This window comes from Populus euphratica, unplaced genomic scaffold, assembly GCF_000495115.2.
Source record: "Populus euphratica unplaced genomic scaffold, PopEup_1.0 scaffold37.1, whole genome shotgun sequence".
Lineage (NCBI taxonomy): Eukaryota > Viridiplantae > Streptophyta > Magnoliopsida > Malpighiales > Salicaceae > Populus > Populus euphratica.
Genome location: NW_011499909.1, coordinates 823,159 through 850,351, shown reverse-complemented (window position 1 = coordinate 850,351; position 27,193 = coordinate 823,159). Strand labels below are relative to the sequence as shown.

The 27,193-nt window shown below is 32.1% G+C and overlaps 2 protein-coding genes and 1 long non-coding RNA gene across 3 annotated transcripts; 2 read left to right on the top strand and 1 right to left on the bottom strand.

Annotated features, from left to right (window-relative positions):
- Positions 1–4,916: 4,916 nt before the first annotated feature.
- On the top strand, positions 4,917–15,523 carry LOC105133766 (ADP-ribosylation factor GTPase-activating protein AGD3-like). The gene is made up of 19 exons (XM_011037868.1): positions 4,917–5,545; positions 6,084–6,160; positions 7,070–7,170; positions 8,355–8,425; positions 8,980–9,042; positions 9,461–9,505; positions 10,269–10,334; positions 10,434–10,481; positions 10,612–10,707; positions 10,800–10,841; positions 11,805–12,020; positions 12,106–12,237; positions 12,342–12,566; positions 12,736–12,822; positions 12,896–13,225; positions 13,797–13,942; positions 14,050–14,143; positions 14,311–14,804; positions 14,999–15,523. The coding sequence occupies exons 1-19, from the start codon at positions 5,501–5,503 to the stop codon at positions 15,111–15,113; spliced, it is 2,493 nt and encodes an 830-aa protein (XP_011036170.1). The 5' UTR covers positions 4,917–5,500; the 3' UTR covers positions 15,114–15,523.
- Positions 15,524–16,072: 549 nt separating this feature from the next.
- Positions 16,073–16,718, bottom strand: LOC105133765 (uncharacterized). The gene is made up of 2 exons (XR_843864.1): positions 16,317–16,718; positions 16,073–16,236 (listed from the first exon to the last, which is right to left on the bottom strand). It is a non-coding gene; the product is annotated as an uncharacterized LOC105133765 (long non-coding RNA).
- Positions 16,719–22,385: 5,667 nt separating this feature from the next.
- LOC105133764 (inactive leucine-rich repeat receptor-like protein kinase CORYNE) lies at positions 22,386–25,428 on the top strand. The gene is made up of 2 exons (XM_011037867.1): positions 22,386–23,937; positions 24,576–25,428. The coding sequence occupies exons 1-2, from the start codon at positions 23,063–23,065 to the stop codon at positions 24,883–24,885; spliced, it is 1,185 nt and encodes a 394-aa protein (XP_011036169.1). The 5' UTR covers positions 22,386–23,062; the 3' UTR covers positions 24,886–25,428.
- The last annotated feature ends 1,765 nt before the right edge of the window (positions 25,429–27,193 follow it).

Genomic DNA, 27,193 nt, shown 5'->3' with positions numbered 1-27,193 from the left:
AGGTTGAAACACAATGTTGCACAGCCTCTAAGAAACATCGAGCTATCTTTGGTCGCTGGTCTATAATTCTTTTCTTTCGTGCTCCTTTCTTCCTTTTCGAAGAAAATGGCCGGCCCCGCGTGAACTGTGAAAGCATATTTTCCCCTTCTTTGATAAAATGATTGTTCACATTATTGACATACTTTATTGTTCAAAATACAGACTAGATGGGTTGTGTACACCCCCCCCCCCCCCCCCGGTTCTTTATTAACGAATGGAAAATATAGGGCTTAAATATATCATTTGTGGAGTTAATTAGCGGAGTAACAAGCTGTATTACATAGCTCTATTAATGAAAAATCTGTCTTTCCAAAACATTATAGCAGACTTTTTGTGTAAATGATATATAAACCCATCGAGCAGGAGATAAAACCACGTCATTGACACAGGAGAATACATTAAGAAACAAAACCATATCTAGAATCATATAGAAACTATATCAGGATTTGTTAAAATGGAAGGGGGAAAAAACAGAAGAAAAGTGAAAATGTTGTTGCCGATGATTCTTTCACCGACGACAGCTGATATTTCTTTTTTATTTCAAGGAGAGTCAGGAGAGAGGGAGAATATACATTGATCTGCAGTTAAAATTTCACCGGGGGACATTGATTTGTTGAACCTCACTGGGAAAAATTAGAGCTCGCCAAAATTTTGTTGCTAGGCCCACCATTTTCATTTATCTGGAAATACGGTGAAAAAGCTAAAGGGTTCTGAGCGGTAAAATACCTCGTCCATAATGTTAGAGGGCTTAAGTTCGAGCAGTAGCATCGGGGTCCCTTGTTGATGGAAATTCCATGTTCTGTGATCTTATTCATGGAGGTCCCTTTATCTCTAGCCTCGTATGATGAGATTCCTTTTAGATCGTGTGGGTGTTGTAGATGCATGTGCTGTTTGAGAAGGAGATAATGATTTATTTTTAAAATGTTTTTTTAATATTTTAAAATAATATATATATATATATATATATATTGAAAATTATTTAAACATTAATTTATTAAAATTATTTAAAAAAAAAAATAGATCCACAGTTTGAAACACTTACAAATGCCCCGACAATGTAAACCATGCCAGGGGTTTAGAATAACACCTTCCACTTTAAAAAGGAAACGTGGAGAGAAAATATCCAGACAAGGAGGAAAGAGCATTGAAAGTCTCAGACAAGGAGGAAAGAGCGTTGAAAGCTTGGGACTATTTATTTTTGTATTTTAAAAATATTTTTTTAAAAAAATAAATTTTTTATTTTTTTATTGACTTTAAATTAATATATTTTTAGTATTTTTAAGATATTTTGATATACTGGTATTAAAGATAATTTTTTTAAAAAAAATAAATTATTAACATGTATTTTGACACGAAAAACTATTTAAAAAACAACCACAACTACATTTTCAAACAAGAATTTCATTAAAGATGTGTTTGAGTGAGAGCATTGTGAAATTATGTTTTTTAAAAAATTTAAATTTATTTTACATTAAATTATTAAGTTATATTTTTTAATTATATTGATATATTGATCTCGAAAATAGTTTTAACAAATAAAAAAATTTATTTTAGTATATTTTTTAAATGCATATGAGTTAATAATTTTTTAAACTCAATGTTGGGTTACATATGTTTGTTTATTTATTATCATGTTTTTTAATATGAAATGTTAAGAATTAATAATAATGATTTTTTTGTCATGAAAAAATTTAAATAGTTTGTTATATTCTAATCAATATCAATACTGTGTAAATGATGTATATATTTTATTAATATCATGTAAGATATATTTATTATTCATTGATACTGTATGAATGATGTTTGTTTTTTATTAATATATTATAAAAAATATTTTTTTTCAAATATTATAAAAAATAACACTTTAATTCTTTCATTAAAGTAACATAACAAAGTTTAAAGGTAGAGGATTCACATTTTTCTTATTCTCTACTTGTATTTTTATTTTTAAAGAGCATTTATTATATATTTTTAATAGTTAACGCTTTTGTTCTCCCATATCTAAAATTTATTATTTTATTTATTATAATTTTTTATTGAAATTTTTTTATTTTATTATCAAATTTTTTTCTGAATCTCCTAAAATAAAATGTTTTATAGGTGTTGAATCTTCTATAACTAATTATTAGTTTCTTAAATTTTGAAGAATAGAATATTAATATGAATATATGATCACCTTTATCTCAATACTAAACAATTTTTTGTTCTGAATATATTAGATTTTAAAAAATCATCACTTGTTTTTCTCATTTCTCGTGGTTCTATTATCTCCACCTTGTTCTCTTTTAAACAAAGTGTTTTTGGTACAATTATTTGACTTCTTTCACAAATAATTACTTGATAACTGTTGATTTATACAAGGGGATGCATGTTTTTTTTTTCTTCTCGAGAATAACAACATTAAAAAAAACAAAAGAGGCATAAGAGCAGCTATATATTGAAGCACTGTTTTTATGATTTTACCTGTCTTAAAAAAACTAACAAGGCTTGTTGTAAGGTAAAATTATCTTTTCCATGGATTCATTGAGCATTAACTAGTTGTTTGGGACAAATTGACTTGTGCATATTTTTTTAGCACAGTGATTACTACCTTTATAAGCAAAAAATAAATAAAAAATGTAGCTTTTGTCTAGTTTATTTTTTTATCTTTTCAATATCCTTTACATGGTAAAATAATGTTAATACCTTTAAAAACAAAAAAAAATATTGAACTTGTAAAAAAAAATTTTTTCCTCCTTTTATTTTTTTGAACATTAAAATGATAAAATCATCTCTAAAAAAAAAAATAGTGCTTAGGGATATTTTTATATTTTGATTATGGTTTTCTAACTGTATTCAGCTTTTAAGGACTATATGGTAATTTAATAAATATAAATATTATAAAAAAAATTTAATGCAGGCACGACATGAATTAGCATGTAAATAGTTGTCGTGTGTTTTTGATAACACATATAAGATTATCTATTGGCTAAACACTAACTTTTAGGATAATGCTCGAATCACCTTAGCGACTTCATTATATCTAGATGGTGTGTATAGTTGACTTGGTGTTTGGTCCAGTACTAGCAATTTTTTTTTTCTATCTCCTCAATTTCCATCTCGACCTTTCATATTTTCAAATCAACTCTTCATGAACTAGGTTCATGTTTTTTTTATCTCTGTTTGTTTTGTCTGGAATAAGTTAAGAAACTAATTTTTTTTTTTCAATTTCACCTCTTTGATGTTTCCACATGTCAAATATGGTCCTCGTTGTTTTGATTGTTATTTTTTTTTAATTGAGATGTTTTTTAAAATTAAGTTTTATTCTTATCAAATTTGATTCTTATATTTTTTTTTGGTTGCCATTTTCCCTTGATTTTCTTTAAATGATTTTTTTTTTTTATGGTCTTAATATTTAACATTGAATTAGTTAGATGATAAGTTTTTTTTATTGAGCTTGGGAGTAAGATTTAATAGAATATAATTAACTTAAGTTTATGATGTTTATCTAAGCTTGCTTGATTTTTTTTTCAAGTTTCATTATTTAATATTTATTTAATTGGAAATTAGGTTCTGTTTTTTTATTTACCTTTTATGATATTTTTTAGTAATTTAAAATATAACACGAGTTATGTTGGGTTATTTTTGGTCTCTATTAAATTTAGTTTTTTAAAAGAATTTTTATTTTCAAGTTAAATTAAATTACTTGATTAAATATAAACATTAATTTCTCACTTTATTTTTTTTCTTTTCTTTTTGGGTATAATACTAATAATTTATTTTTATCTTTAATTATTGTTGATTTTTTTGTTTATTTTATTTATTATTGATTTTTTTAAAATTATATTATTAAATTAATCGAGTTATTCAACTAGTCAAATCAACAACCCTAATTTAAAATTTTTCTCGCTGCTTCAAGAATATTAGTGTAATTTAGATATATATTTTTAATGTTAAAAAAAAAAGACCAAGCCCATAGCTTATTAGTATACATCGGACTGGTTTATTCATTAAGAATAAATACTATCTGCAACTTCGTGGAGATTTTTTAGGATTGACAAAGGGTGTGTTTATTTACATGGTCACACTATGTTCTCTTAAAAAAATTATTTCAAACAAATAATTTTTTTTGTTTGAAATAATTTTTTTATAGTTTGAAATTATTTTAATGTGATAATATTAGAAATAAATTTTAAAAAATAAAAAATTATTTTAATATATTTTTAAATAAAAAAAATTCAAAACAAAAAGGCACTCCACAAGCAACTGAAAACACACATGCCGCATCAAGTGGAGCACTGAAAACACACATGTTGCGTCAAGTGGGCGTGTGTACTGAGCAGTCGTATACTGGTCCCAGCAGTCCCACTTGAAGGATTTTTCTCCATTTTTAAGATAGGGGATGATGAAGGAAGGTGCAAGCGATATCGCTGTCAGATATTTTTAAGTGCTGCAATAAATATTTTTCTGCTTTTCTTTTCCTTTTCCTTTACAGGGGTTGTGGCGACTAACATTTTCCTTGTGTCTCGAGCATGGTAATAGAGACGAGAGAAATTTTTGTCTGGGGCCCGCTACTTCCAGTGCTTTGTGGGACTGACAGAAGCGTCTCTCAGATTCGATGCCCTTAAACCCACGCGCACAGCCGCCACTCGGACTTACCGGGTCCTGTAGTTGCTTGCTCCATCACCCCGTTGACAGCTACACACGCTCCTGTAAGTGCGTTGGTGGAACTGGGCTTCCTGGTTCCTCCCTTACCGTGTAAAGGTCACCACTGTCAGTAGCTCTCAGACCGTTCCTGATTACTCTAATATAATTAAAAATGTTAGCTCTTAAACGACACCGTTGGATTTCATGATTGAAACGACGTTGTTTAGTGGGATTTATCAATCCTCGAACTCTGCTAAAATCGCCATGTTTCCACTAAATTTGGCTCGCAAATCTGAAAAGCAAAGTCCCAATTTGGCCAAAAGAAAAATAAAAAGAAACCGAAAACAAAAATAAATAAAAAAGAAGAAGAAGAAAGTCTCTATCTCTCTGTCTCCCTGTCTCTCTCGGTGTGTTAAAACTCTTTTATCTATGCTTTTGCGCTGTTGATTGTGTGTGTCTGTCCGTTCGACAATTCCAGGTTTTAATGAATGAAGGAAGTGGCTTAATCGATCCACTCAATTTCCAAGACTTCCTTAAACACGCACCAATCTCATGTTTTCTTGCCTCTTCTAGGGTTTCTTTCTTCCTTTTTTGTTCACTCTCCTAGGGTTCTTAAAAACAACTAGAATATACAAACCCATATATAAATAAAAAACTTATATGAAAATAACAGCTCTCAAAAGTGGTTGATTAGTATTTTTTTTCTCACGAAGTGGTGATTGGGATCGGAGTGAAAGAAGGCAAGATCTCAGTTCAACTGTGATGATATTTGGTTCGATCGAGCGTTTGTTGGAATGGTAGTTAGAGTTAATCTCGAAGAATCAAGGTTTCAAAGATGCATTTCACAAAGCTCGATGACTCTCCTATGTTTCGCAAGCAGGTCAGTACTCTTGCCTTCTCTCTGTCTCTGCTTTGTCTTGTAAGGAATTGAAGCTTTGTTCATTGATTGTTGAGAGGAGAGGAAATAAAATTTCCAGCTCCATGCACTAGTGACGTTGTTTCTTCTTTTCTTTGATTTCTTTCCGTTGCTTTAATATTCTGTTTAGGAAATAAATCAGAACGATTAATTTGTTTGTTTTGTTAATGACTGGGTTATCTATGTAAGGAATTTGAAGTTAAAGGAAAGCGGATTGATTATTTGTTGTTGTTTTAGAAAAGGAAATTTTACTTGTGGAATGGATATGATCATGTGAGGTTTGTACTTGAAATGTTTTGGTAATTTGTCAATTTTTTAGGAGAAATTAGATCTGCATTAATAGTTCAGCCTTTCAATCGCGACTATCACATGTCTCTCGTCTATACTTAACTTTTTTTTTTTCTCACTCTGAAATATTTATTTTTTCCTTATCAAATTTATTCGTAACAATTTGCTTGTTCCATAGTTTAAAGGGCTCTTGATCATTTCTTTTGTGGAACAGATGCAATCATTGGAAGAAGATGCCGAATCATTGAGGGAGAGAAGTTTAAAGTTCTACAAAGGATGTAGAAAATATACGTATGTGTCTATGTCTTGGTTTTTACTTTGATTGACATTATATAGAGAAAAGCTTCTAGTCATGGTATTCTAAATCTTTAGGGAATTGAAGTTTTCTATTCCACTAGGACGTGGTTAGAATTTCCTTGTAGCCTTGTATATTGCTGTTTTGTTGTTGCCAATCAGTGAAAGATACAGTTTGGAAAAAACACGGAAAGCCTTTTATAGTTCATTTTGGCTTGTCAGTCTTTTTTCTTTTTGTGTTTTTTGCTTGAATTTCCTCGTATGATGATATTATAATGAAAAGAAATCTTGTCATTGTTTTAGACAAAATTTGATAGTTAATTATCTGCCAGCAAGTTTGAATGTCTCTCTGTAAATGCAGGCCTGCTGTTTTTGTCTCATGCATGTTGATTTGTAGAACTGTTGACATTGTAATAAGCTAGTAGCTGTTGACAATCACTTCAGTATTTGTACACTACCCCCTACTCTTTCAGTTTTAGTTGCACTATTGCATGTGGACTGGGATACAAGGAGCTGTGCATTACAGGGCTCAGAATTCAAGAACATGCTTTTCTTGCTTTATAACCTGATTATTTAGATATAGACAGAAGTTCATGATATGATTCCCTAAATTAAAAATGCAAATTCATAGGTGAAGCCTGAAACTGAGTTTCTTTTCTCATACTTCATAGTATCCTAAATACTGAAATTTCTCAAAAGGACTCCTGACTTAAAGATAAACAATTGTTACATCATTGTATCTTTGTTAAGATGGTTAATTTTGCTCAATATTCTGGTTAGTTAAAACCACCCATCTGTTTGGCATTATATGCAGTTGCATTGTTTTTCTTTTTCTGGCTTAGCTATGTCATGGGTATTGAGTTTGTGAAGAATTTACCTTTGTGCCATATTTTTAATCACTTGCAGTGAAGGGCTTGGAGAGGCATATGATGGGGACATTGGTTTTGCCAGTGCTTTAGAAACTTTTGGTGGAGGGCATAATGATCCTATCAGTTTGGCTTTTGGAGGTAATTTTATTGGAAATTATGTTTATAAGTTGTCTTAGATGAGGATTAAAATTATTTTCTGTTGTCATTGGAGAGTTGTAAGCACCAAAATTGTTTCTTCTTAGTTGCTTGATTTTCGTTACCTATCAAGTTCAGTACCATTTCAATCTGTAAGATGTTGAAATTGGTGATGCATACGGGAGTGGAGGATAAAGGGTTTGTTACAAGTCAAAACTCTCACAAAACAAAAACATTACAAAGTATAGGGAGACAACCAAAATATTCAATTTTTATTTATCTACGTCTCCACTTGCTAAAAGGCTATTGCAACATTTTATATAGAAAAAACTAGAAAACATTAATAATAGTATAATATTGAATAGGAAAAAAATAAACTAGGAAAAAAATTCCCTTTAAATAAGAATTTTTTTAAGAAAAGCATCATAATAAATAATAGAAAAATATCTATTTTCCTAAAAAAACTCATATACCAGTCTCCTAGGCTTGGAAGGAACTTGTCTTTGAGGTTAAAAATTGTCTTTCATCAAGAATATCCTTTTGTGCATAAGATGTTAGGCTACCCCATCATATGTCCCCAACACAACACCTTTGTGCAGGTTGTCTTATTGTTGGCTCCATCACTAGGATTTCAAATGACAACAACTGACTTAGATGAAAACAACTTACTAGTTTCTGATTTTTTCCCCCCGAGGGAACATCCTCATCCCCTCCCACACTCAGTAAAATAACCATTAAGGATTGTTGGACTCTGATACCAATTGACAGACAGGAGCGAAGGATAAGAGGTTTGTTAGAAATCAAAACTTTAAAAGACCAAAACACCACAAGTATGGGAGACAATCAAAATATTCAATTTTTAATCATCTGTTTCTACCTGCCAAAAGGCTATTACAACTCTTTATATAAAAGAAAACCAGGAAACCCCAATAATAATGCTAAATAGGAAAAAATAAACTAGGAAAAATACTCTTCAAATGAGAAAAAACTAGAAAAACATCATAATAAATAATAGAAAAATATCTATTTTCTAAAAAATCTCATGCTTAAATTTTCTGTGGTTAATCTTGGTAGTTGAATTCAACATTATATGAAATTAAAGATATTAATTAATTCAATGTGTATAGTATTGGAATTTGAAGTCTGTTTATTGAGATTATTGATTGAACATCTGTTTGCTAATGCAGGCCCTGTTATGACCAAATTCACCATAGCCTTGAGAGAAATTGGGACATACAAGGAAGTTCTCCGATCCCAGGTAATTTTTTGATTTATTGCTTTGAATGCTTGACACACATTAACACCCCAACATTTGGAAGTGATTTTGTTCTTATTGTTATTGCTTAAGCTGAGTTGATTGAACTTAAAAAATTGTGGCACTTGTGCTCCAACTCCTGCACTTATGTTCATATGCACAAGTTTGTTGTCAAAGGCAAGACTATTGCTTACGGGTCCCACTTCTTTTCCGTTACAACCCAATTGAGCCGTTGAAAAATGACATCTTTTTACATAACATTTCAAAAAGTGCATTACAATAAGATCATTCATATAAATTGTTGAGGATAAAATCTTGTAGGAAAATTCACGCTAATGTAAGTCTTAGATAATAAGCCTGACAAAGCATAGACATCTAATGATCTTGTGCTCAAATAGAGTATTTGAACCCATGCTGCATAGAAAACAGAGTTTTGATAATGATAGTTGACATTTATTGAGCTTATTTGGAGAACAGGATCATTTTCTTGCTTTTATTTAGAAAAATAATGTTTTGTTCTTTGGTGTGACTTAAGCAACGTTCCCTTTTCTTTTCAGGTTGAGCACATGCTGAATGACAGATTACTACAATATGTCAACATTGATTTGCATGAGGTGAAGGTACAGAATTTTGCCAAATGGCATTTCTTGTCTGACTTATGATGGTCAATGAATGCCATGCACCTCTTGGGGATAGACCAAGCAACAAAGTTCATGCAAAATATAAATTTTGCAAAGATGTTACGTGATTTGTTTCTTCCTTATTTTGTAATACAAATACTGTACCAGATAGGATAGATTTATTGGCAACCATCAACTTTCTGCTCCTCTCTCTCCAACTTTTTTCTTTTAATTAAATTTAGTGTGAGATCCCTAAGGAGGTTTATGGTTTCCCTGTTGCAAGAATTGCAAACTTGTTTTCATAATTCTGGTGTGAAGATCTTCCTAGATGGTCATTTTATGTGTTTTTACACTTCAATGTTCTCTAATTCACTGATGTTTTTTTAACTGCTACTTTAAAAATCTTCTGTTGATTCAGGAAGCGAGGAAGCGTTTTGACAAGGCCAGCCTTCTTTACGACCAGGTACTAACCTCATTTTAAGATTCTTAATAATTTCCCATTCTGGTGGAAGCCATTTCTTGCATGATTGAATGAACTTTTAGCATTTGACAGAATAATAGTTGTTCTAGATTTCTAGTATTATTAATTTTGAAGTAGACTACATGTCAGAAACATTTGGGATGAACCTATAATGGTCTTTGTTAAGTCTAAGTAAATCATAGCTATTCCAATTATGCTGCAGTTAATTTTAGTATTATCCCTAGATAGAACAATATCCTTTCTTCTCTATTACCTTCAAAGGTAATTGAAGTCAAGCACAGCACGCAAGTGAATTGAACAACTTTAGGCTGACAAATTTTAATATGTTGAATGGAATTGAGATGAAACCTTCTGCATCACACATAAAAAATTTGAAATGTATATATTTCCTTGTGTCCCTTTGGAGGATGAGGTTTCAATTATCCAAAGATAATTGGACTTTGTAGTTCCAAAGCTCTACTTGGTTGGGCATGTCACATATAGGACCTTGTGCTGTGGAATTGGAAATTGAGTTATGCAGTATCAACAATAGGATGGATGTTGCATTACTTTATAGCATGCAACTTCTAATGACTTGCAGATGCACTATAAATAGAGTTTGGCAATTGTTGAGTTGTTTAAAAATGAGAGTCCATTGATAATAGGGTGAATATATAGAATGTAGCTTGATGCTGCCTTGAAAGTTCCACATTTGAATTTTTGCAAAAAAGTTTTTGTTTATGGTTAATGTTCATGTATGCGACAGGCTCGTGAGAAGTTTCTGTCACTGAGGAAAGGCACGAGGTCTGATATAGCTACTATTTTAGAGGAGGTATTATGAACTTTGATACATCTGCAGTTCTTATCTACAGTTCTGATATCTTGAACATCCTCCATTTTATATTTCTAATCGAGTTTTGATATATACCAGGAGCTTCATAATGCAAGGGCTGCATTTGAGCAAGCTCGCTTTAATTTAGTAAGTAAAATCCAAACTAGGCACTGCATCTCTCTCTCTCTCTCCCCTTTTAAAATAGTATAGTTAATATTAGCATTTAGTCTTTGATATTTCAAGAACTTGGGTTTTATAATCTGCTCACTCCATCCAGGTAACTGCTATTTCTAATGTCGAAGCAAAAAAGAGGTTTGAATTTTTGGAATCAGTCAGTGGGACAATGGATGCTCATCTACGTTACTTCAAACAGGTAGGACACATGGTGACACTTCTGTACTTTGTGGACATGCTTTAATCTCTATCAACTTACATATGCTCATGAGAAATGTTTGTTGCTTGTAGGGCTATGAGCTTTTGCATCAAATGGAGCCATACATTCATCAGGTTTATTATTATTATGTATTTTTATAGATTACAGTGCAAACTCTTCCAACATTGCATCATTATATTCAAAATACATAAAATCTGATTATTTGCCAAGGAAAATTGTGTTTTGTTCATACTTTTCCTATAATTTGAGAGAAAAAAAAAGTGTAGAAGGGGATTTAGGTATGTAATTCAAAACTGCTCCATTGGATTTTAGCCATCAAGTGAGTTAGCCTTTTAAGCAAGGACTGATGAGGGAGGGTAACGAAAAGAGATGTATCAGAGTTTCTTGGTCAACAATTGGCCTCCCCTTTCCATCCTATAGGTTGGGCCTGTGGATGAACAGTCCAGCAAAGTGGCCTAAATACCATAGCACCGTGGATGGCATTTCTCAGGAGCAACCAACAATAATATGAGCTTTGACAAACCTAGAAGCTTGAAAATCTTGTGCTCCTATGGAGATTAGAGCTTTTGGAATGTTGGAATGGTGAGGAAGGTGAGTGTGGAAACCCCCTACAGTAAAAGGCTCCGTTCAATATAAGTAAATGTGGAAGGTTAGTGTGGAAACCCCCTACAGTAACAGGCTCCTTTCAACATAAGTAATTGTTAGTAGATTAACAAGTACGAGGATGTGTACAGAGGCAAAACTTCAGCAGTGTTGGTTGTCTCAATGCCTAGCAAATATCCAAGTATTCAACTTGCACTTGTGTTCTTAAATTTGTTTGATGGGTATTAATTGAGTTGATTAATTTCTACTGTTTCTGAAGTTACTATGTGTCATTAGTATTGTGTGTCTAATAACTATAAGGTCTGGATTAAACATGGCCACGTACAATGGTAAAAAAAAAGAAGAAAAAAGAAGAGAGAAAAAATTATGAGTCCAATCATAAATATTTGATATTAATACAAAAGAAAAGGAATGGTATTAAGGCTTTTGCATGTTTGACTTATGGAAACACCACACCACTTCTTATTTTCTAGGTTTTGACTTATGCTCAACAATCAAGAGAAAGGTCTAACTATGAGCAGGCAGCTCTCAATGAGAGGATGCAAGAGTACAAGAGGCAGATTGATCGTGAGAGTAGATGGTCTTCCAATGGTTCTAATGGATCTCCAAATGGAGATGGTATACAAGCCATTGGTAGAAGTTCACACAAAATGATAGAGGCTGTTATGCAATCTGCTGCAAAGGGGAAGGTATTTCTTATGCCTGTGAGGGAACTTCTTTTACGGACCTATTTTTTCCCACGCAAATCTTCTAAAACAAGAAGCAAACTTTCAGGTTCAAACTATTAGACAAGGTTATCTGTCAAAACGATCCTCTAGCTTGAGAGGTGACTGGAAAAGAAGATTTTTTGTTCTTGATAACCGAGGAATGCTTTATTACTATCGCAAACAGTGCAGCAAACCTTCTGTGAGTAATTTATGTGAAAAATAAGTTTACATGCAGAGTGCTTGAAGTTCATTCTGTTCTTGATATTTTGGGTTTTTATCATCATGCTTGATATGTTCTTTTAGGGTTCTGGGGGTCAACTTTCTGGTCAAAGGAATAGCTCTGAGCTTGGATCTGGATTGTTGGGTCGGTGGCTTTCTTCTCACTATCATGGTGGAGTGCATGATGAAAAGTCTGTTGCTCATCACACTGTGAACCTTCTTACATCAACAATCAAAGTTGATGCTGATCAGTCAGATCTGCGATTTTGCTTCAGGATCATTTCACCAACAAAGAACTACACATTGCAGGTATGATGTGGAATGTATTTTGTATCTGTGACTTATGTAAAAGCTACCTTGCATTTGAAATATAATCTCCATCGTCGATTTCTGGCGGGGATGGATAAGATGACGTGTAATTGAGGGTTCTTTTAAGCAATAGATTCTTAACAATGCTTATTTATGCTTGTCAGTGCAGGCAGAGAGTGCACTGGATCAAATGGATTGGATTGAAAAGATAACTGGGGTTATTGCTTCACTACTTAGCTCTCAAGCACCTGAGAGGGTAATTATTCAGAGCATTATTGACATTTAATTGTCATAGAAATTTTTATGAGTGTAGTTTTGTTAAATTTCAGTGTCTCTCGGCTAGTCCCCTGGGAAGTGGTCACCATCGGTCTGCCAGTGAGAGTAGTTCATTTGAAAGTACTGATTTTGATCCTTCTGCTGTCGATGAATATACATCTGAGAGGAGCCTTGCCGCTTTACATGAACGAGCATTGAGAAGTTCACAACAGCAGCGAGCCAGTGCAGAGAAGCCGATTGATGTGTTGCAAAGAGTTTGTGGAAATGATAAATGTGCTGATTGTGGTGCCCCTGAACCAGATTGGGCATCTTTAAATCTTGGAGTTCTTGTTTGCATTGAATGTTCTGGTGTTCACCGTAATCTTGGTGTGCATATATCAAAGGTAAAATTGTTTCCAAGTTTAATTATTTGATGTTTTCACAGTGTTGCTTTCTGAACCATATTTCTTAATATATACTATGCTGTTAATGTTGCAAGAATGTGGGTGGTATCGAACATCTATTGGACGGCAATGTAGACCAGTATCTATGAAATCTACTTTGAGCAGTTAGAATAATCATTACATAAAATACGCAGTTTGCGCTCAGTTCCTTTCATTCGAACCACACTCAGGAGAGTGACGGATATTTGCTAGGTGGACAGGATTTAGCATCTTGATCAACTTCTTAAGAGCTACTGTTTTTCACTTTTCTTTTTATCAACCACCAGAAGATTGTCCTAATATGCTGGGCCTAAGCATCTATCTCCCTTTTCTGTCTGAAAATAAATTGGCAAAGCTGCTTTATGTTTGGGTAGATGTTAATTATTATGGACGATATTGTTCTTGGAGGTGTTCTGGTTATGTCCATTATTAAATCCCAGACCCAGTAGTGACATTAGTACTGCCTGTTTATCTGTCAGACTCTTCCTGTTTATCTGTCAGACTCTTAATCTTCTGTTGAATGTAATTGCAGGTAAGGTCACTTACACTTGATGTCAAGGTGTGGGAGCCTTCGGTCATAAGTTTGTTCCAGTCTCTCGGAAATGCCTTTGCTAACTCAGTCTGGGAGGAATTATTGCAGTCAAGAAGTGCCTTGCAGGCTGAACTCATCCCCTCAGGGTAAAGGACCTAGTCTTGATCGAATTAAATATTCCTTTTTATCTCAAGCTATACATATTTAGTTTTATTAGATGTTGCTAATATTCATGAATGTTCTGCTGATGAAGCTCATTCAAGTCGGATAAACCCCAGCTGCTTTTTATCAGCAAGCCCAATCCTGCTGACTCTATATCAATAAAGGAGAAGTTTATCCATGCAAAGGTTGAACTAATAAACTGTGTCCTTACTTTTCACTCTTAGAATCTCTTTTTGTTTAGTTGCAGATAATTGCTCATGGTTTTTTCTCTTTATTATTGAGATATTTGCTTGATTTTTAAAACTGGCGTAGACATGTCGGAGATGAAATCTTTATTTCCTTTGGATGACAGTATGCAGAAAAGGCATTTGTTCGCAAGCCAAGGGACCACCAAAATACTCGGTCAGTGGCACAACAAATCTGGGAAGCTGTTCGTGCTAATGACAAGAAGGCTGTATACCGGCTTATTGTTAATCACGAAGCAGATGTCAGTGCTGTGTATGAGCAAGCATCTTGTAGCCCTTCCCTGACACTTGCTAAAACAATGCTATTGCAAGAGCTGGCCAACCCTGACAATTGCTGCTCTAGCTACTCAACAGGGAATTCGTTGGATAGGTCTTCCACCATCTCTTTAAATTTTCCAGGTACAACTGAAGGCCAGAACTTGGAGGATGTTGATGGGTGTACCTTGCTTCACCTCGCTTGTGAAACTGCTGACATTGGCATGCTAGAACTTCTCTTACAGTATGGTGCGAATATAAATTCAACTGATTCGGGAGGTCAGACGCCACTCCACCGTAGTATTCTTAGAGGCAGAGCTGCACTTGCAAAAATGCTCCTCACAAGGTGAATTTTACTGGTTCATGATGGTCATGATTACATTAGGCATGTGCTGTGCACACAGTTTCCTGTTTATCGTCATTAATATCCTCATGGCTCCGTCCATTCCCCCCTCCTCATATGCCCCCCTCAAGGAAAACAAAAAAAAAAAAAAATTAACATCCATGAAATGCTATTAAATGGTCCTAATGCATTTGCAGGGGAGCAGATCCACGTGCTGTCAATGGCAAAGATAAAACCCCACTTGAGCTTGCAGTGGAGTCCAAATTTGATGAGAGTGAGGTCCTTGCTCTATTATCAGACTCAAATGGCTGACATGCTCGAAATAGTAATATATTTAATATTTAATTGGTGATTACAATGAAGCTGGAGAATTGAACATAAATTGGCTTTGATATTATGCTTTTTCGGTAAGTATATTTTGTAAGTCTAAGAGCTGGTTCTCCATTGAAAGATGTAAGCAGTGTTTGAAATAGAGTAGAGTGGTAGGTTGGCATGCCTGCCCCATGGGCATCTCTGCAAAATTAGCTGCTCAAGCTTGTATTGGTATTGCCCCCCTGGTGAAGAAGGAAAGGTTCTGTAATGCGTTTTGTTTAATCAGCTTGTTTTGTTACTATTGTGGTGGAGTTGAGAGGGTTTAGGTCAGGCCACTGTGTATTTGTACATTGGTTTATTCTAGTGAAAGCTTTCTTGTGGCTATAACTCTGATTGCAAGTCTGCACCACCAAAAAAAAAAAATGAAAGAAATCAGTGAAGCTTTCTTTCTTTTCTCCGCTTTTGTTTTTATTTTTTGTTTTTTAATCTTCGTAGAATTAAAAAACAACTGATGCATGCAGAACGTTTCCAGCCAAAGAAAAGGGAAGCAAACCAGTTTCCTCAAAAGCTTCCCGCAAAGCACGCGATGCCCTGTCACGTCCCCAGATTCTAGGCAACCTGCGTCCGTAGATCGGTTGGGTCAAAATAGCATTTACTAGTCCAAGCAGTTTGTTTGATTAGAATATTTACTTGCACTGGTAGACGATATCAAAATGAGTTTCAATCTGTTTTTTTTTTAGTATTTTTATATTGTTATATTAAAAATAAAATTCAAAATTCAAAAAAAATATTTTGATTCATTTCTAAAATAAAAATATTTTGAAAAATAATAATTATTATATTTTTAAATGCTCTCAAAGGGTGTTTGTTATTAGAGTTAATCTTGCATTTTATGAATTGTTTTTACTTTAAATTATTTTGCTTTAGCATTCTTGAATCGTTTTAATATATTAATATTAAAAATAAAATAATATTATTTAAATACATTTACAAGTAAAAAAAACATTTTAAAAAGTAATTTCTATTACATTTCTAATCACCCCCGAACTCAAGATTGGTAGTAAAAATATTAGACCCTTCAAAGACACTTCCCTGGATTTTGTTCAATGTGCAACAAAGAAACCTACAAGGAGTATGGTATAATATTAGCAACTATGAAACTACAAAAATGCTACATTAAATTGACAGCATTTCATTTAATACCTTCTTGTTAATTTTTTCTTCACTATTTGTACTCTTGCATTTCATCATCATTACTGTCATAATTTAATCCGTTGATCAACTGCTTCCAGATCAAGGACATGACATAACTTGCTGTTGTCTCCTTTTGCCTTTTCATCTCAATTTTGGCCTTTGTCAGCTTGCTAGCGATACCAGCGGGTCAATCTCTCTTTTTTTTTCAATTTTTTTTTTACAATGCTATAAAAAGTTACAAACGTTGGCAACGTGTTTTTAACCATCAAAGAAAAATCTTTATTGTGCTGAAAAGTTGCTAGAGAATTATGTGTTAATAATAAAATTGTTTTTTTTTTAAGAAAAACAACAATTTCAACTCCAATGCAAAAGGTAATTTTCTTGCATAATTCATGCTTTTCTTATCAATATAGTTTCTCATGAAATAACACATTTTTTCATTGGTTCTTACTCGGAAGCAAGACTTGGAAGCAACGAGACTAAACCAAAAAAAAAAAAACAGAGATGATTTGTGATAAGGATAAAAAAAAAATTCTTCTATTAAAACCTTGCTATCTTATTAATTTGCTTTGCCATGTTTTTTAATAAAAAGTTGGGAAAAATAAAAATAAAGGGTTTTATTTTTAATTTAACTCATTTGAAATAAGTAAAAAAAATGAATCCCTCCAATCTGAACCTCATTCATTTATTAACACATCTCTCTTGATTGTTTTAGCAAAAATATGTTATTTGATTGCAATCACTGTTTTTCTTAAAAAACTGATGAAATTATATAAAAAATCCATTAGAAAACTAAAAAAAAAACTGAATATTTCTAAACTTGTTTTTTTTTCCATATTAAATACGTAATAATTGAAAACAAATTGTTAACATTTTCATAAAAACCTAAAACATTATAAGTGAACCATGAAAAAAAATACAATAATAATTGAAATATCATTTCAAGGTTTTTTTAGTGCATTTAAATCTAAATCTAGTAAATAAAAAAAAATATAAAAGGATCAGATGCATATGATTAAATTTTTTTTTATATCTCTACTTAAAAAAAATAACTGATGATATGATACATTATCTGATTCTTCAAATTCTGACCACCTAAAAGGTAATTGAAAAATTGAGGTTTGATTAATTTGAGTCTAAGATCCACTTTCAAGCTATTTTAATATCAAAACACCTAATAAGCATCTTTAACTTTTAATAAATCAATTTATCAATTAAATTTTTTTTTAAATCAGTTTAAAAATATAAAATTAAACCCAAAAAATTATATTTTTTGATCATAATCTTCTTTTATCTAGTAAGATGAGGATCAAATAACACCTCAATGGAACTCTTCTAGTAGAATAAAACTTGTTGACACTAGGTTTCATGTTTTTTATTGTTAAAAATAGGTCAAATCGATAACTTTTTATTTTTTTTATCTGTTTTTTGGCAATTTTTTCTCTCCTCCCTCAAATCAAAAGCTAAAAATCAAATATAATAAAGTTATAAACCAAAAATAAAATTATAGAGACTAAAGGAATTGAAAAGGTTGTCAAAAAAATAAATAGGGGTCTAAAATGATTTTTTTGTATGAAATTCGACCATTTATGTTTGTAAAAAAAAAGATTTAATATGGCAACAAAAAAATATAATTGAGGAAAAAAATTTAAAGATCAAAAGAAAAAAATTAAAAATTAAAATAGCATTATAAATTCATGTAGAAATGGTCGTTGACTTTTATCACTTCAAATATCTTAATGAATTAGAGGTAGAATGAATAAAAAAAAAGTTATTTAATTTTATAATAACTTAAAATTCTAACTAGTTTTAAAATTTTAAGTAAAATGACTGATTATATAATATAAAATATAATAATTATTCTATATATTTTATTTTTATTTAAGGTAAACTGTATTATTGTTTGTTTATTTTTTTTAACAAAAAAAATCTATTATGCTCTCATTAAATATTTACCTAAGCTAATGTATCTTTTTTGAAGATAAATGATCAATAAATATAAGACAACGATTTGGGACTTGTCCTTGTCAACAAGGTTCAATTCTTACTTTTAACATTCAGGAATTGAATGTAAAAGGATGATATTGCTTAATTATTTAATTACATAAAAAAATAAATCCTGGAGGCCATTCTCGCACATAATGGGCCCTTTTAGAATCATTGTTACCCGGCTTGAGTTTACTTACTATGATGGGGTAATGTATCCAGCATATAAAAAAAAAAATCTAAACAAATATTTGCAAAAAAATGAAGGCAAAAAGTAGAAATTGCATGATATATGTTTTTTTTTAAATGAATGTTGGCAGCTCAAAGACTAATTTGCTGATAGAATAACGATTTATTGTAAGATATAAAAGTGAATAAAAATGTACTTGTCAATGACACCCTTCAACCCTTACATCTTATTCATATATTTTAAAACATATCAATTTTTTTTTTAAATTTTTGAAGGATAGGGTTTGTTTAAGATTATACAAAGGTTTGTCAAAGCTTCTATCATTTCATAATATTCCACACAAAACTCAATATATGTGAGAATACTCTTACCGTTTTTATTACAAAAAAAATTAGTGTAACCTTTTTCCCAAATAAAAAAACGCATCTAAACGTAAAGATCAAACTTCCACACAAAAATGAGAAAAATTCAAATATGAAAATCCATCAAATAAATAATAAAACAGGAGAAGAAATGACATTTTTACCTTTGGAAAACATAGAAAAATACCAGAAATAGTAGCGGTGCGGGCCGAGCTCGTGTTGGAGCGAGGATGATAGAAACAATAGAGGCACGTGTCTCGTACGCGCTGATGGGCTAGGCGAATTCCGTGTCGATTTGCATTCTCCGACGACTAAGAAAGTGCGTGACCACTTGGATCGGCGCTGACGGTGCTATTCAACATCGTCTAAAATAGAAGATATAGACTCAAAAAGCTTTGGCCATTCTTCCTCTCCCTTTACTAGTTTAATCGGCGCTGAAGCTTGTTTGCGCCATGTTTTGTCGATGGGCAAGGAGGATCAACTGATGTGGAGGTGTCTGGATTGACGCTGCTTTCCTCAGATTTTAGGGCTGGTAAAAGGATGGCAACTGAATTTGGACTGAGATTCTTTTGAAGAAAATAATTTATTTTGTTGTTTTTCTCCTTTTGAGTTATTTTTTTTTTATTTCTCCCCCTAGTTTTTCCTATGTCTCTTAGTTTTTGTCTTGTGAAAGTTTATGTGTGATTTCTTTCAGGCTCATCTGATTTTTTTATCCGATTCCTCTTCATTTTTTTATCCGAGATTCTCTGGTCTATTTACAATCCATTCTCTACTAACCAGAGAATCCCGAATTCTTTGTTCTTATCTTTACCCTATTTTCTCTTGTATTTTATATCTCAATCTCCCCATCTCTTCTCTTCGTAATCCTTAAATTGTTTTAGAGATGAACTTAACCTCTCACATTTGTCTTGTTCTTTCTTCTTTCCTGATCACTATTTCACTTTTTAATTATTTTATTTTATTTTTCAAAAATATTTTTAAAAACAAAGAGTAAAAAATGAGTTATGACGAACAACTTAAAATTTTAGAGCCAAAATTAGTAAAATTTAAGACTTGGCCCCTCTAAAAGAATTCTCCTAACCTTGGCCTCTTCTAAAAAGTGTTTTGGCTCCATCCCTGGTTATAAAAATCCTCTCATCATCTTTTTAGAATACTTACAAAACAAGATATTGAAAAAAATTATTTTTTCTTTGATTTTATATAATAAGTTTTTAAAGAATTGAAAGATACTACAGGAAAAAGAAAACTTTGTTTTTTATTGAAAAGGATCCTTTTGAGATCCACACAAAATATAACTGGAAATGAAAAAGATTATTTTAGGTTCCAAACAACTAAAAATTAAAGAGATAATTTTATTATCCATATATAACTAAAAATAAAACGAATCATATCGAGATCTTCACAAATAAAAATAAAAGGATTTATTTTTGAATTTTCATAAATAAAAATAAACAAGATTATCTTGAAATCGAATTTTTTCATAATAAAAAGGATCTCAACTAGAGACAACCACACTTAACACAATATATTATATTAATTATATAATTTAGTTTGATTTTTCTCATTTGAGAATTTGACCACAAAATATCATGATAAAAGAGTTTGGCTTTAACTTATTATTTGTCCATTTCCTTATCATCCTAATAGATAAATAAAAATATGGTGGGTTTATAAAGTAACCATCTCGAACTTGAAGGGTAGTATTTCTATAAAGCAATCTATTTAAAGTAAATTTTAATTAATTATTTTTATAAAGTGATCAAAATAAATTTTAATCAATTATTTTCATAGAGTGATGAACTCAAAAATATTTTTAACTTATTACTTTATAAAATGACAATATTATCATACCCAAATATCATGATGATTGATTAAAAATTTCATGAATAATAAGAAAAAAAAAGAATATTAAAGTTATCACTTCACATAATCTTTAAGCATATTTTGTGGTCAACTCATTATTTATTTATTTTTATATATTATTTAAAGGTCAATCTTGTTTGAAGTTACTTCTAATTTGAGTTCATGTTGTTTGTTTGACAAAAGCTTCTTTTAAATCTTTTTATTTTTTCATTTTAGAGTTATTCAACTTTAAATTCTAGATATATGTGATAAGGTAAATTTCAAAAAGATATTAAATAATAAAATATAAGTTCTAATTAATTTAATTATGTTCAAGAAAAAATTATAGATGAACATTTAAATATTACAAAAAGATTAGAATAAAAAAAAATTAGATTTGTCGGTCTCAACCTTTTGCTATTATTTGAGTCATAATTAAAGTTACAAAATAAATTTTAATACGATTTCATTTCCATTAAAAATTAGATATTTATATATTTCCAGTAATATATGAGTTTGAATTTGAGCTTTGATTTTATTAGTAAATTACAAAAATAACTTCAGTTTTATTTAAGTTAGTTAAAGTATTATTTTACTTATTTTTTGGTTATTATTAGGTCTTTTAGATATACTAGGGTTTTTATTTAAATTTGAGTTTATTGTATTATTATTATTTAAGCTTATCCATATTTATTAGGAATATTCTATTAGACTTCTAATTCTTTATAGGATAAATATTTTTTTATAGAGATATTTTGAAAAAAAAGAGATTATTTTTAATTAAAAAATTGATATCTTTACTATTTTTCATGGTTAAATGATTCTTGTTTTATGTTCTTAATTGAATTTATAAGTTTTTTAAAGAATTGATGAATTTCATTATAATTTTATATTATTTGTTTATACACACCATTATATTATAATTTTTGTTCTCCCAAATAAGTTGAAGTTAGGTAAAATTCAAAACCATTCAAATATAATTAGTATGTTTTAAAACATGTCTGCATCGGTTTTGTCTTCGGAAAGACGGCTGTAGAAGTTAACTGACTCCTTAACAATTTTGGTGCTAGAGTTTAACACGGATAAAATGACCAATTGCTACAAATAAAAGGATGCAAAAAGGAGATTTTGCCACCGTAATTTAAATTAGGTTGTGCACTCAGATCTCTGATTTGACCAAAATCAATCAATAAGCATTAATGATTTACGAACATTGAATTTCAGGGAGCATCACTCACCCAGGGGAGCAAATTATTCTCTGACGAAGAAAAGAAAAGAAAGACAAACAGTACTAATCCCCACGACAGCAAGGCAGGCCATAGCATTTGTTTAATGATCAAACCCCACCCCCCCCCCCACCCCCAACCCCACCCCCCCCTCGAGCGCTATCACAATTTCTCGTGGTGTTTCGTCCTCCCCAAATCAACGGTCCAGATCTCATCACCAAATTAACTCCTCCTTTTACGCTGTGGCTGTGGCTGGCCTCTCCCTCACACTCAAACACACAGTTCGATGTTTTCGCTTTCGGCCTCGTGACAGGGACACGAGTGTGCATCTACTTACGTGGCAATGGACCCCACTCTGTCTGGTCTTCTGAAAGGCGGGAAGGGAAGTTTTGTCCTCCTGAGAGAGAAACAAATGAAAGATAGAGAGATACCCCACCTCTCATTTGTAAGAAAGTAAATCGAGAGAGAGACACCCCACACCCACACCCACACACAGACACACACACACACAGAGGGGGCTTGTTTTTGTTTTATTTTGTGAGACAGTATTAGTTAGTAGCCGCTTAGCTCTCTTTTGTTTCTCCACCTGCTACTTGTAAGGTAGTTTATCAGTACACACATTGTTGAAGGTATATATTTTTTTTTTCACTCATCTATTACAAAGAGGCGAGGATTCTATCATTTCTGATGTTTGTGTGTTCTGGGGTTCGTTGAAGACCTTTTCTTTGGTGAAATGTGGTGTGTTTTGAGGCTAGTAACCGATGTGCAATATTTTAGAATGAAATTCACTGAAAAAAAAGGAATAATTGACGTTATGATTCTTCGTTTCTTTCTGGTGAAGATTTTGAGTCGAGATTTGATTTTGATCTCATAGTATTCCATCGTTTCCAGCACTTAAAAAAGTTCTCTAATCAAATTTGGTGCAAGGAACTGGTCCTTTTGAAACTCTGGGGGTTCTCCTTTTCAAGCTTGTTAGTGTTTATGTCCTAGAGAATGCTAAAGACTGAAGCTTTATAATTAATGATTCTTGGGTTTGAGCTAAAATCTTGAGTTATAAAGAGTTTCGAAGGCGTGGGCTGTGGAGATTTTGTTGAGCTTGTGGTATCATTTATAGGGTCCGTGGGAGGTTTTGAGGCTTTTTAGGTCCTAATGGGGAAAAGAAGATACAGTACTCAAATTAGCAACAACAAAGACGCATCTTCACTGCTTTTTCTGTTCATTCTTTGCTTATACTACGCAACTGTACAATGCCAAGAAAGTAGTAAAGTCACACCTCCATTTCCTTCTACACCAACCCATTCCAAGAATGGACTCAAAAGAATACTTGTAAGCATCTTTTTAGGAGTCTTGACTGGATTGACAGGAGCCGTTGCTTTTGCTTTTGGAGTCCGTTTCCTGGTCCGGTACATGAAGAGAACTCCAATTCTCAAAGGGCCGGTTATATTTTCTCCAAAAATCACTCCTAAAAGTCTTCAATCAGCTCTTGAAAATGAGAATCAGTTGCTAGGTTCAAGCTCCAATGGAAAGTATTACAGGACTGTACTGGACAATGGGCTGACCATTGCTGTCAAGAGATTTGAGCCATTTGAGATTGGCTCCCCGGAGAGGCAGAGCAAGTCAGTAAAGAGAAGGATACAGCAGGAGCTGGAAATGCTAGCTAGTTTGAGACATCGGAATCTGATGAGTTTAAGGGCTTATGTTCGCGAACCAGATAGGTTCTCTTTGGTTTATGATTGTGTGCCAACTGGGAGTCTTGAAGATGCAATGAACAGAGTGAGAGAGAATGAGTTGCAGCTCGGGTGGGAAGTTCGACTTCGGATTGCAGTTGGGGTTATCAAAGGGCTTAGGTATCTTCATTTTGATTGTGCCCCTCAGATTTTGCATTATAATTTGAAGCCCAGGAATGTGATTTTGGATGCTGAGTTTGAACCAAGGTTGGCTGATTTTGGACTGGCTAAGCTTACGCCTAATCTGGATAGAGCTACATCTGGATATAGCGCTCCTGAATGTTTTCAAAATTGCAGGTACACGAAATTCTTTTTTTTGCTGCACTTCTATTTTGCGGCAATTATGAGACGATTCAATGACTTGTAATTGTGATGCATCATACGTGTTTGCGCCATCTTCATAACTGCTCTTGGTCTCTGCATCTTAATGGTTTCTGATTATTGCGTTTCTTTTGGTAACTTACTAATCTGATTACTAATTGTATTGATTCTTAACATTTTTGCGTTCCTTTTGGTAACTTACTAATCTGATAACTAATTGTATTGATTCTTAACATTTTTTCATGGTTCTCTTTCGTATCTTCGAAGTTTCAGCTGTTTTATTTGATGGTGAACAAGGTGAGTAATCTGACTAAAGTGGAAGTTAATCTGGCTAATAAACGAATGGGAAGCAAATGGGTTAGCTAAGCATCTTTAGAAGTAGCTGGAGCTCTTTAAGAGGTCTACCCTTCCCCACCTGTTCTGCTTTTATTGGGATTTCCTGATGCTAACTGGTTTGTGTTTTAGAATCTTTGCTTAGCCATGTTCTTTAGCTTTAATTTGTTTATGATATGTATAGTTGCTTTCTTCTGTTATTTTTGATGCATGCTTGTTTTAAATTAGAACTTTGTGATGTGGTTATAACGAAGATGGATGGATATTTCCAACTTTAATAGGTACACGGATAAAAGTGATGTTTTCAGCTTTGGGATGATATTGGGCGTTTTGTTAACTGGGAGGGACCCTACCGATCCATTCTTTAGGGAAACAGCTAGTGGGGGTAGTTTGGGTCCTTGGCTTCGGCATTTGCAGCAAGCAGGGGAGGCAAGGGAAGCGCTTGATAAGAGTATTCTTGGGGAAGAAGTTGAGGAGGATGAGATGCTCATGGCAGTGAGAATTGCTGCTGTTTGTCTATCAGATATGCCTGCAGATAGGCCTTCAAGTGATGAGCTTGTCCCCATGCTATCTCAACTGCATAGTTTTTAAATGGAAATGCAAGTAAAATTTGCTAAAATCACAAGCCTGCTGATTTTGTGAAAATGGAATTTTGTCTTGAGGGCTTTGGTTTGCAATCCATGTGGAGCTAACTCTTTTCTCAGATTGGCAAGAGGTCATGATGTGGTCCGTGTGGAGCCCTATGGTTGCCTTTTTTGTTTGGTTTCCACTAATTCTTGAATTTGGAAGCTTTTGCTCATCGTCATATAGCAGTAGTTAACAGTGTTATATACCTAATTGACGCTGTAACTGAAGATTGGTAGCCAGGGAGATTACTAACTCTAGAGAAAAAAAGCTTATCATCAAATGGCTACGTGGGACACAATCTTGCATTATAGTGTTCTCTTCTAATGATGGTGGGGTGGTGTTGGCCATCTTTGTTTGAACATAACTTTTTTGAATTTGCACGTCCTTTCACCTTGAAAAAAATCCTGCCGTTCTAGCAAAGGTGATGTCAAATCTAAAGCAAATGTCATGAACCTTTAAACTTTATTGCATCAAATTAGACCCCATTGTGGTCTGATCTTTGTTGAATATTACCTATATAGTCAACGAGTCAATGCTCATTGTGGCTCAAGAGTGACGACATTTCTTTGCCTTACGATTTCCTAAACAGCAGAGTTTCTTCTGATAAAAATATCTAGGATGGAAACAAATATGAAATTAGTTTAGAGAAATAAAAATATTATTTTTAAATTTTTTTTATTTTATATAGAAATAATAATTTTAAGATACAATTAATTTTTTTAAATCTTTAAAAAAATGAGAAGATAAAATAAAGAAAAAAATATTTTTATCGCGTTTTTGTTTTCTATGTAAAAATAAGTTTTTATAAATTTGAAATATAACAATAAAAATGTTAATAAAATAATTATATTTTAAATTAATTAAATAGTTATTATTTATTTTTATCTTAACAGTTACAAATATTAAAATTAATTTTGAATTAATTTTACCGGTATATTAAGTTTCAAACTTCAAAAGATATTTTTTAATATTATTAATATTCATGTAATAATATTAGAAAATCAAACAAAAAAATTATTCTATCATAGCTTAATTTACTATTTACTATGTAATAAAAATCTATATTTATAAAGGCTAGAAGGAATTGCTACTTTATAATGTAAAATAGATATTTTTTATTATTTTATTCATTTATAAATTACATCAACATCTTCTCTAGGCCGACCGTTCATTCATGTCATGTTATTATCCATAAAGCTTTGCTGGGAATATATTCTAGCATTAATTTTGCTGAGTAGCCTGGAATCATTAACTCCACCAGTGTGACCTGCAAATGCCGTGTGGGCAGGGGAGGAGATAGGGAGGAGAATTGAGAGATCTAAGAGGCCATGCATCCGAGACCAAAAGCAGGAGGAGCATGCTCCAAAAAGCTGAGTTGAAAATAAAATAAAAGTTGGGGAGTAATAATATACTGTCAAGTGTCAATCGCCCCTTACAACTGTAATTACCAAACGTTCCTGTTTGATGCTTTTATAATGGGAACAAACACCCATTTTGCTAGCATATACTCCTCCTTGCTCGATCCTCACGAGTACTTGTGAAGAAAACATACAATTCCGCTCTCGTCGTTTTCATGCTAGGCCAGGCTCTAGGCTTCTAGCAACTCTCTTTCCTTTACCCTTTTATCGGTTGTGATGTGTAGGGATTTTGGTTTTTGAAAGGAGAATACAGACTCGTAGCAATAATTGATCCAAAGTCACTTCAGACTTCAGTGCGTTCAGGTGGATTTTTTTATTTATTTTAAAAGTACTCGCAAAATAATATTGTTTCCAACAGTTTTGATGAGACAATTTAATTTGTTACATGTAATGGTTAAGAATAGTATCTTTGTAAGAATGTTGTTAAGAATATATATTTATAAAAATATTATTAAAATAAGTTGACATATATTTTAAAATAAAAATATTTGGGTTTCGAACTTTAACAAACTTAAAAATAAAAAATAAATATTTTGATTTTTTATTTTAAAATTTTTTAAAGTTATTTAATATATTTTTCATAAAAATATTAAATTTATCATTGAAAAGTTTCGAGTCTTTGATTAAAATTGTTTTTGTAGTGACTTAAAATTTGTATTATAAACATCAAATCCTTTTGATTAAGGAAAAAAAAACTCCAAAAACATTATGATATTAATTAATTATTATACCAAACATTAAATAATTTTTTATTTATATGTCGATCGTCACCTAGTCAATGTTTTCTTTGGGAGAGAAGAACCCAGGGCTTTGAAAAAAAGGTTCGTGGAAATTTAATACCATTTGATTTTTGA

Bases quoted from the DNA above. Each gene is read 5' to 3' on its own strand.
- LOC105133766 (XM_011037868.1), top strand. From the start codon at position 5,501: ATGCATTTCACAAAGCTCGATGACTCTCCTATGTTTCGCAAGCAG. The intron at 10,708-10,799 runs GTAGGACACATG...TGTTGCTTGTAG, and splicing joins ATCTACGTTACTTCAAACAG to GGCTATGAGCTTTTGCATCA. The intron at 12,567-12,735 runs GTATGATGTGGA...TTGTCAGTGCAG, and splicing joins CAAAGAACTACACATTGCAG to GCAGAGAGTGCACTGGATCA.
- LOC105133764 (XM_011037867.1), top strand. From the start codon at position 23,063: ATGGGGAAAAGAAGATACAGTACTCAAATTAGCAACAACAAAGACGCA. The intron at 23,938-24,575 runs GTACACGAAATT...CAACTTTAATAG, and splicing joins GAATGTTTTCAAAATTGCAG to GTACACGGATAAAAGTGATG.